General features: G+C 41.0%; 1 protein-coding gene across 3 annotated transcripts in view; it reads right to left on the bottom strand.

Moving 5' to 3' along the window:
• Positions 1-8,647, bottom strand: part of LOC111155770 (SET domain containing 4) — a 25,745-nt gene extending 17,098 nt beyond the window's left edge. The window contains exons 1-2 of one of the 3 annotated variants that reach the window (XM_022516154.1): positions 8,125-8,647; positions 1,117-1,212 (exon numbers count right to left, since the gene is read on the bottom strand). In XM_022516154.1, coding sequence (XP_022371862.1) covers positions 1,117-1,212; positions 8,125-8,197 — 169 coding nt within the window. In that variant the 5' untranslated portion in view covers positions 8,198-8,647. Of the gene's footprint in view, positions 1-517; positions 677-1,116; positions 1,213-8,124 lie in introns of those variants that run through there. The other 2 variants (XM_022516155.1, XM_022516156.1) reach the window with 2 other exon arrangements.
• Positions 8,648-11,361: the final 2,714 nt, after the last annotated feature.

Below are 11,361 nucleotides of genomic sequence, written 5' to 3' on the forward strand. Positions count from 1 at the left end.
GAGCCTGATGCGGGGCTCGATCCCAGGATCCTGAGATCATGACCCGAGCCGAAGGCAGAGGCTTAACCCACTGAGCCACCCAGGCGCCCCACGATTTAATTTTCTATAAAAGATCTGTACCTGCCCTGTGCTGTAGACCTGCTGCACAACTGTCTAAGCTATAGCAGACCCGGAATCCCTTTGAAGGTCCTCCCCATGGTGACCTCAAGCCTACATCTGGACAGAACTGGGTGGTGCTGAATGCAGGCACACACCCAGAGAATGTTCCAGAAGAAAATGCTGACCCAAACTCCAATGATAAGCTCCTCAATTCCAGAAAATTATGTTAATCTACCTCTGCTTAGGTGATTGTTGAAGCTAGGGCCACCCTGAGGGCTCCTCTTCTAATATCTGGGGAGCACACCCACAAAACGGTGGAGGGAGCAGTATCTGCTCAGGCGTCCCTAAGGACATCTGTCCTCCAGCCACACCAGCAGAGAAAAGCACCTCCTTCCCCTGGAAAACAATTTTGACTCACCTGAGCTATGGGATAATCCCATTAGCCTGCATGGCTTGAAAATCCCATGAAATCACTATGAGTATGATGATAAGAGTGTCACATTACAGAAGTGTCTTCCCTATGAAGACCCGATGAAGACATTTCCCTCAGGTCTAAGTTCCAGGAATAGCTGCACTTCTGTTGAGTAAACAACTTAGTTTTGTTTCTAGAATACAAAGACTCAGGTAACTGATCATATAAATGGACTCACTATTGGAAAGATAAGTTATAATTTATGGCTGATCTGTGACAAGTATGCAAGATGTTAGAATCATGGCTTTTATGTATTATTCTTATCCCTGCCTTCCTCTTATTTTTCTATTCTCATTTCCCTTTTTTAAATTTTTAATATTATTTACCATTTTAGAATTTCTCCCCAAAAGCCATTCAATTTATTTTTAGAACAAAGTAAGGTGTAAATCAATATTATAGCTACAAAGGAGGAAGTCTGACACACAACAGAAGATGTGCTCCCAGAGAGAATACCGCCCACCTTCAAGAACTACCCCTGCTTTCTGATCACCTGAGCCCACGTCTCTCACGTGAGCAAAGTCCTAAGAGTTGATGCCAGACCTTACCTGGAAAACAAGCAGGTATTAAGTTTGTATCTTCAAACTTCCTGTCTTTCAGCCACTTCTTAAACTCTATAAATTCAGGCTTGTAGCTCTCATTCACTAATCAAGAGAAGAAAGAAAAAAAATGGTAGTTAAAATCACTACATAATCAGAGCACCATTTATAAAAAGTAACGGTCTCAGGGGCACATGGGTGGCTCAGTCAGTTAAGCATCTGTCTCTTGATTTCAGCTCAGGTCAGGATCTCAGGGTCATGAGATCAAGTCCCACATCATGCTCCATGCTCGGCATGAAGCCTGCTGAAGATTCTCTCCCCCTCTCCCTCTGCTCCTCCCTATGCCCTGCTTATGCTATCGCAAAAAAAATAAATAAATAATGAATAAATAAAAGTAACTGTCTCAGACAGATGGTCAAATCATAAAAGAGAATAAGTAACACCTAAATAATGTAAACTAAAAGCGAAAAACCATGCAATCATCTCAAAGAAGCAGGAAATGCATCTGATAAAATCTAATATTCATTCCTGATAAATAATGCCAACAAGCAAGGAAAGAAAAGAATTTCCTCAACCTGATAACGACTATCTAACAAAAAATCTACAGCTGACATAATGATGAAAAATTGAGTGCTTTCCCCTTAAGATCAGAAACAAGCCAAGGAACAAGACGCTTCCAGTCAACATTGTACTGGTGGTTCTAGCCAGTATAAATGAAAGAAAAATAAAGAAAAGGCATCAATTATGGATTGAATTTTGTATCCTTAAAATTCCATGCTGAAGTCCTAATCACCAGTACTTCAGAATGTGACTTTAGAGATATAGGGTCTTTATAAAAGAAATCAAGTTAAAATGTAGTCTTTAGGGTGGCCCCTATTCCAATATGACTAGTGTCATTATAAAAAGGAAAAATTTGGACACAGGCATGCAAAGAAGGAAGATGATAGAAGAAACACGGGGAAGACACTGTCTACAAGCCAAGGAGAGAGGCCTGGAACAGATGCTTCCCTCACAGCCCTGGAAAGAAACCGATCCTGCTGACACCTTAATTTTGGACTTCTAGCCTTCAGAACTGTGAGACAGGGAAATATACAGCTATAAAGGCTTATATGAAAAAAGAAGACCCAATTAAAAAAACAGGCAAAGAAAAAAAATTAAATTAAATTAAAAATAAAAATAATAAAAAACAGGCAAAGGACTTGAAGAAACACTTCTCCAATGATGATATACAAATGGTGAGTAAGTATATTAAAAAAGTTCAACATCATTAATCACTTGGGAAACGCAAATCAAAACTACCATGTGTATCACCCCATATCCAATAGGATGGCTACCACCACAAAAAAAACAGAAAAAGTGCCAGCAAAGATGTGGAAAACCTGGAACTCTTGAGCACTGTTGGTGAAAATGTAACATGGTATAAGTGCTATGGTGACTGCTCAAAAAATTAATAGAAGTGACCCAGCATCTAATTCTGGATATATATTCAAAATAGAAAGCAGGATCTCGAAGAGGTTATCTGCCCATGTTCATAGCAGCATTATTCAAAAATAGCCAAGAGGTAGGAAAAAACAACAAATATCTATCAACAGATAGATGGATAAAGAAAATGTGGCATATATACAATGGAATATTATTCAGCCTTAAAAAGGAAGGAAATTCTGATACATGCTACAACATAGATGAATCCTGAGGGCACTACATTACGTGAAATAAGCCAGTCACGAAAAGACAAATGCTGTATGTTTCCACATACATAAGCTATCTAGAATAAGTTCACTGAAACAAAAAGGTAGAATGGTAGCTGCTAGGGGCCAGGGAAAAGAAGGGAATGAGGAGTTACTATTTAATGGATATACAATCCCAGTTCTGCAAGATGAAAAGAGTTCTAGAGAAAACTGGACAACAATGTGAATGTACTTAACACTACTGGACTACACTTAAAAATAATTAAAATGGTCAATTTTACAGTATGTGTATTTTACCACAATTAAAATAAAAAATTTTTTAAAAGATCTCAAGTCAGGGCGCCTGGGTGGCTCAGTGGGTTAAAGCCTCTGCCTTCGGCGCAGGTCACGATCTCGGGGTCCTGCGATCAAGCCCCGCATCAGGCTCTCTGCTCGGCAGGAAGCCTGCTTCCTCCTCTCTCTGCCTGCCTCTCTGCCTACTTGTGATCTCCGTCTGTCAAATAAATAAATAAAATCTTTTTAAAAAATTTTAAAAAATAAAAGATCTCAAGTCAATAACCTTAATAAATGGAGAAACAGACCTTCTTTATGGGTTGGCAAATTCTCCTCAAAGGGAAAAATAAGTTCAATATGATCCAAATAAATTTAAAGTAGGCTTTTTTGTTAAAAAATGATAAAGTGATTCTAAAATCCATATGGAAATGCACAGGGCCTTCAACAGTCAAAACCACCTTGAAATACTGATTTCAAAACTTATTATAAAGCTATAGTAAATAAGATTATATGACACTGTCATCAAGACTAACAAAGGTGGGCACTTGGCTGTCAGTTGGTTAAGCGACTCCCTTTGGCTCAGGTCATGATCCTGGAGTCCCAGGATAGAGTCCTGCACCAGGCTCCCTGCTTAGCAGCGAGTCTGCTTCTCCCTTTGACCCTCCCCATCTCATGCACACTCTCTCTCTCTCTTTCTCTCTCTCAAATAAATTTTTAAAATCTTTAAAAAAAAAAAAAAAGACTAACAAAGAAATCAATGAAATGGAATAGAAAGTCCAAAAACAGACACAGACATATACGAATAGTTGATTTTTTACAAAAGTGCAGAAGTAATTCAATGGAAAAGGGTTAGTTTTTTCAATAAATGCTGAAACAATTGGACCTACCTAAGGAAAAAAAATAATGATAATAATAATAATGAACTATTCCTATCTTGTCCAATATATAATATTAATTCAAAATTAATCACAGACTTAAATATAAAGCCTTAAACTATCAAACTACTAGAAGAAAAAATAGTAGAAAGTCTTTGCTACCTTGGGTTATACAAATTTCTTAGGTAAAACACAAAAGGAAGATCCTAAAACAACAAATTGATAAACAAGATTTTACCAAAATTTCCCAAATTTCTGTTCCTCAAAAGAAAGACACTGTTAAGGGCATTAAATAAAGCCAAAGAATGATTAAAAATACTTGCAAAACACCTATCTGATAAAATACATGTATCCACAATATCTAAAGAACTCTCAGTAGTCAAGAAAAATAAAGAAGTCAAGAAAATAAAATAAGAGGGGCATCTAGGTGGCTCAATCCTTAAGCATCTGCCTTCTGCTCAGGTCATGATCCCAGGGTCCTGGGATGGAGCCCTGCATCCGGCTCCCTGCTCAGCAGGAAGCCTGCTTCTCACTCTCGCACTCCCCCTGCTGCATTCCCTCTCTCACTGTGTCCCTCTCTGTCAAAAAAATAAACAAAATCTTAAAAAAACAAAACAAAACAAAAAAAAAACAGACATTTTTCCGAAGAAGGCACACAGATGGCCAACAGACACATGAAAAGATCCTCAACGTCAGTCATCAAGGAAATGCAAATCAAAACAACAATGAGCTATTACTTCACACCTGTGAGAATGGCTAAAATCAAAAATACAAGAAACAACAAGTGTTGGAGAGGATGTGGAGAAAAAGAAACGCTTGCACACTGTTGGCAGGAATGCAAACTGGTACAGCCACTGCGGAAAACAGTTAAGGAGCTTCCTCAAAACATTAAAAATAGAATTATCATATCATCCAGTAATTCCACTACTGGGTATTTACCCAAAGAATACAAAAACACAGGGCGCGTGGCTGAATCACTCTTTGGGTGTCTGCCTTCAGCTCAAGTCATGATCCCAGGGTCTTGGGATTGAGCCCTGCATTGGGCTCCCTGCTTGGCAGGGAGCCTGCTTCTCCATCTCCCACTCCCCCTGCTTGTGTTCCCACTCTCACTGTCTCTGTCAAATAAATAAATAAAAACTTTCAAAAAAAAATTAAGATATGTACACCCCTGTGTTTACTGCAGCATTATTTACAATAGCCAAGATATGAATGCTACCCAAGTGTTCATCGAGAGATGAATGGAAGATTACTCAGCCAAAAAAAAGAATGAAATCCTGCCATTTAAAACAATAGGGATGGATCCAGAGGGCATAATACTAACTGAAATAAGTCAGTAAGAGAAAGACAAATACCCTATGATTTCACTCCTATGTGGAATTTAAGAAACAAATGAACAAAGAAAGAAGATAAAATAAAACACAAACCCTCAGAGGCGCCTGGGTGGCTCAGCGGGTTAAAGCCTCCTCTCTCTCTCTGCCTGCCTCTTTGCCTACTTGTGATCTCTGTCTGTCAAATAAATAAATAAAATCTTTAAAAAAAAAAAAGAACAAACCCAAATTCAGAGAGCAAACCATGGTTGCCAGAGGTGATCTGGGTGAGGGGATGGGTGAAAGAGGTGACAGGGATGAACAGTACGCTTATCCTGATGAGCACTGAGTAAGGTACAGAATTGTTCAATCGCTATATTGTACACCTGAAACTAGTATAATACTGTACATTAATTATACTGGAATTTTAAAAATTAAATGTCATAAGTAAATAAATAAAAATTAGCATTTTCAGCTCAAAAAATAAAAGAATGAAGGTGCAAAAAATATATAGAAGAGAATTTATACTAAGATAGTACAGTAAAAAACCAATGTGCAAAAATCAATAGCCACAAGTACAAACAAGAGCCAGTAAGAAGATGTAATGGAAAGTAATGCCTTACTTACCATAAGCACAAAACAAAATTTTAAAAAGGAAAAAAAGAAAAAATAAATAAAAAGAAAAAGGAAAAGGGAAAAAAAAGGAAGAAAAAGAAAACCAGCTAATAAAAAACATGGGCAAAAGATGGAACTCTCATAAACTGTTGAAAGAAATGTGAAGTTATACAACCACTCTGAAAAACAGTTGGGTAGCTTCTTTAAAAGATAAACCTACACCCACCATATGATCCAGTCTTTCTAGTCCTAGGTATTTACCCAAGAGAAAAGAAGTCATGCATCCATGCAAAGACTTGTATGCAAATGCTCATAACAGCTAAAAATGAAAACAAGCCAAATGTCCATCAACAAAATCATGGAATATATTCAGCAATTAAAAAACAAGGAGCTATTGATACACACAATTATCTCAAAGTAACTATGCTAAGTAAAAGAAGCCAACTACGGTGTTATTATAGTATCATCTGATATACTATATGATCATATAAATTATTTACCATATAAACTATAAAATGCAAACAAATAGTGACAGAAAGTGATAGTGATCACTATAGTAATAGTGACAGAAAGCATATCAGTTGTGGCCTGGATGGGTGGGGTAACAGTTAAAGAGGGACAAAAGGAAAGGATTACAAGGGGAAACAAGGAAACTTCTTGAGATGGATGGGTATGTTCATTATCTTGATTGTGGTGGTAGTTTCCTGTGTGAACATACATGTCAAAATCTATCAAATCATACAACTTAATATTGACATTCATTGTATGTCAATTATACCTCAATAAAACATTTTTAAAAACATGATTAAAAAAATCCAAGATAAAAGCCTTCCAAAATACCGTACCGTAAACTAGAGAATAGCTCTTACAGTAACAGCATTTAATCAGTGAGCATTTAATCAGCAACTACTATAGACACAGCACTATGTTAACCACAGTGAGGAATGTTCAACATGTTCTGCAAATACAAAAGCTGACAACTTAGTTGGGAAATAAGACTTCCATAAGAAACAACTAAAAAACCATAGGTCCTTAAGAATAACACCCAATAAGCACTGTAACAAAGGATGATGTCAGTGAAAACTGAAAATGACATTACCAAAAATATAAGATCTCACCTCAGTCTTAAAAGTTGGAGAAAAACTGAATAAGCAGGGAGGAGGAAAACAGGTGCTCTAGACTAAAGGATTATGAGGAATGGCATGGCAGAGGTAGACATGTGTGGGTTGTGCCCAGGGAGAGGTATGGAGAGAACATACTTCTGGTATAGGAGGGGCAGGATGGAGCCCACAGATACCAAGCAAAAAGGAATGAAAATCCCTGGAGGCTTTTAACCCAAAAAAGGCAACATATGAGTAGTTCCTTAGGAAAGTGAGATTCACAGCAATAAATGGATACAAGCAAGGAAGAAAAACAAGGGTGTAAGTAAACCAGCAAAGAGCCACCTCAATTCATCTTCCAGTAGTGAAAGAGAGAGGGAGAAGTTAACCTAAGAAAAACTAGATGATACTTAGTAGGACCTTGGTCACAGAGAGCAAAGAAGGAAATAGTAAAAAGACTCCTTCAGATGGTGCTGACAGGCTTGGGGTCGACTAGGAGTTTTACTAATTTTTCTGATAGGCTTGGAGTCAATTAGGGGGATTTTTATTAATTTTTATTAAAAATAACTGCATTTATATAGTACTTTCCAGCTCGCCAAGCACTTCCACATGCAATGTCTTGTTCACACTCCGTTACACTGAATCTGAAATGATGAATTTATATCCAAACACTGATATTCTACAGACAGCTGGAGGTCAGAAGAAAGGTCAGGACTAGAAATAGAAACCTGGGAGTCATCCCTAGAGAAGACACTGCTGAAAGCAATGAGAAACATATTCACAGTCCCACTAGGATTTAAAAGTACATAATGGCACTATTTAAAATAGTATTCTTTAAGAAATATTCTCTTTGGGGACGCCTGGGTGGCTCAGTTGGTTAAGCCGCTGCCTTCGGCTCAGGTCATGATCCCAGGGTCCTGGGATCGAGTCCCGCATCAGGCTCCTTGCTCAGTGGGGAGCCTGCTTCTCTCTCTGCCTCTGCCTGCCACTCTCCCTGCTTGTGCTCTCTCCCTCTCTTTCTGACAAAAATAAATAAATAAATAAATAAAAAGAAATATTCTCTTTGAACACTGCCCATGTGCCATAGCCAAGCTATGTGTATCTGTCAACACCACTCAACCTTCTTTGCACCACTGGCACCAAAAGATCAAAACTGTACCTCCTCTTGATACGGAACTTCTGAAGAGTTTCTGTCTTCTGATCCGGCTTGTTCTTCCTCTTCCCCTCTTCATCCTAAAATTGCAATTTCTGTTCAGTTGTCCAATCTAAAGCAAAAAGCATCTTCTTTGCCTTCCTTTCCAATTGTATGACAAACACTCTTCTTTGTACCTACAAGGATTTAAACACACGAACTTATATTATTTGGTAAACCATTTCTCTAAAAAGCGCTTTAGTACACAAACATTTATACTGTCAGCTAAATCATGATTCTTTGTGCAGTAAGGGAATGCCAATTATATCAGTCCTTCCAAAATGGTCTTATCTTGAGGTCCTACTAAATGCTGATTAACCATCGAAATCCTGGAAACTGATTTCACAATTGCATGCTTTGGTGACTTACACACCTCCATTCTAATCAATATCTACTGAGCACCAACCCCAAACACTTTTAAAAAAACAGTAGCCATGAAGCCTTCATCAGCCAGGAAGTCTTAGGGGGAAAAAATTTTTTTTCTTTAAAAAAAATTCCTCTTGGGGCGCCTGGGTGGTTCAGTGGGTTAAAGCCTCCGCCTTTGGCTCAGGTCATGATCCCAGGGTTCTGTGATGGAGCCCCACATCCCGCTCTCCGCTCAACGGGGAGCCTGCTTCTCCCTCTCTTTCTCTGCTTGCCTCGCTGCCTACTTGTGATCTCTCTCTCTCTCTCTCTGTCAAATAAATAAATAAAAATATTTTTTTTAAAAAATCCTCTTTTAATATGAAGGAAATAATGATTTGTTCTTAGAACCAGGACACTGAAATCAATATAAGTAAAGGGGGGTTGCAACAGATTGGGGAGGGAATGGGGGCCATGAAAAGCAGACAGAACAAAGGAATGATCATAAAATCTAAAATTACTATTGTAGTTTCTACATGCTACGTCTTTGGAAGCATAAAAAATTAAACACATTAACCACACCAGAATGATACAGTCAGTGGCGTGGAGTATTATGCAACCATTAATAGGAAAAAGGTATGTGCTAAAGTGTCCGAATGTTCAAGATACAGTAAATGAAAAATAAAGCTGCAGAACATTTAAAGATCCCTTTTGGGTTTGCTTTTGACACATTCAGTATGTTCATAAAACAAGAGAAGGAAGGATATTCAAAAACGTGCCCGAGGAGGCAGCTTTTACTATTACTTTTGTACCCTCCCACTCTGTGACTTATCTATATATGAGCACATAAACCACACAACATGAATATTACTTGTGTGCATATATGTGCATTTTAACCACACAACTGGTTTCAAAGTCTACTACTAATAAATACCGGAAAGAAATGAGTAACGGGCCCCACTAACATCCCCCGGAGGCAGTGGAAGGCTCCCTGATCTACCCAAAGGCTCGAGCTGGGTCCCGAAGCTAACTGCGGCTCGTCCCCTCCGGTGTCCAGAGCCTCGCCAGTACTGGGACGCCCGGTGACAGCACGGCTAAGCCCCCGGCCTCGCTCCCACCAGCCTTGGACTCGCACTTGAGGCTGAGCCTCCGGCCCTGGAGAGACCAACTCCCGGCTGCAGGCTCCTGAGCATCCCCCAGCGCGTCTCAATTGCGGCTTCTGGGGCGACATCCGCTGAAGGACGAGCAGAAGACGGGGGCTGGGCGGGAGGAGGCGGGGATTACTGCAGGGCGCAGCTGAACGCCAGGCCTGGTGGGCGTCTGCGAGCTGAGCAACTCTTTTCCCAACAAACAATGAAAACGGAAAGCTCCAGCACCACCCGCTCCGGGACCCGGGCACCCCGCGTCCCCCAGCTTCCGTCACCCCGCAAGTCCTTCCAGCTCACTCGCGGAGAGGCGGCGGGCCCAGCGCGCGTAGAAACCCAAAGAGGACCCCAGATGAACCCGAGTTAAAGAGCGGGCGCAAGCGGAAGTGGTAGACGCCAAGCGCAGGAACGCCCACCTGCAGTCTTCACCAACCCAAGTCCTCAGTCTCCACCCGGAAGTCACGCTACGCTGTGCCACCGCCCCCGGGCGTGCGTCTGCGCCTGCGTCTGCGTCTGCGTCTGCGTCTGCGTCTGCGTCTGCGTCTGCGTCTGCGCCTGCGCCTGCGCCTGCGCCTAGTTTTCCCGGAAGCGCCGCGGTCGCCCCCCCAGCTGGAGTCTAGAGTAAATAAACCCCCGGGGCACGGAGGCGGGGAAAGTGCGCTCTGTAACGTCCGCCTGCTCATTCTTATTTTTAGAAGAGGAGAGGGTCCTCCTGGGCTCGCAGCCTCACAAGGCCAGGCGGGTAAAACAGTCGGATACCCTCTTTCTCCCTCCGTACTTCGACCTCCGCCTCGCCCTGGGGTTCAACGTCGGGCCCTCCCCGGCCGCCTTTGCCTCCGTCCCGCCCCTTCCTCGGTCGGCCAGGGCCTGGCGTCGCCCCACGTGAGTTACTTGAGCCTCGCTACCCCAATCCCAGCCTTAAAGAGTTTCTGGATTTGGAGCTCAGTTTCTGCCCACCGCCTCCACACTGTACTTAATGACTTGCTTCCCACGAGTACAGTGTGAAGAGGGAAGAAGGTTAACTCCAGTGGAGAAACCTGGCAGATAGTGCCTTGGTCAGGTGATGAGAATTAACGGTGATAAATCATGTTGAAAGCGTGCTCCCCAAATATAGGAAGGGTACTTCACCTCTATGGCATTCCTCCCCAAAACCCATAACCCCAGTTCTTGTTGAGAAAAATATCAGACAAACCCAAAAACGCCCAACCACGTACTTTGACAAAATCATGAAAAACAAGCAAACTCAGAATCTCGTAAACAAACAAAAAATACAAAAACAAAAAACTGAGGAGACATGACAGTTACATGTAATGGTGGTATTCTGGAGGGCGTCCTGGAATAGAAGAAAGATATTAGAGGGAAAGCTAGTAAAATCCAAATAAAGCACACAACTTAATACTACTGTTGAATGTTGCTTTTTTTACTTGTGACAAATAATAGATGTTAATTATAAGGCGAATTTGATGAGGAATTCTCTACTACATATGCAACTTTTCAACAAATATATTCTAAAATTAAGTTTATTGAAAAGTAAATGGGGGGATAGGGAGCAGCTGGATGGCTCAGTTAACCATCTGACGCTTGATTTCAGCTCAGGTCATGACATCAGGGTTGTGAGATGGAGCCCTACATTGGGCTCTGTGCTGAGCAGGGAGCCTGCTTAAGATTCTCTCTCTCCTTCTCCCTCTGCCCACCCCCCACCGCTAAAGCACATGCT

This window comes from Enhydra lutris, unplaced genomic scaffold (assembly GCF_002288905.1).
Source record: "Enhydra lutris kenyoni isolate GAN:26980312 unplaced genomic scaffold, ASM228890v2 scaffoldscaffold43, whole genome shotgun sequence".
Lineage (NCBI taxonomy): Eukaryota > Metazoa > Chordata > Mammalia > Carnivora > Mustelidae > Enhydra > Enhydra lutris.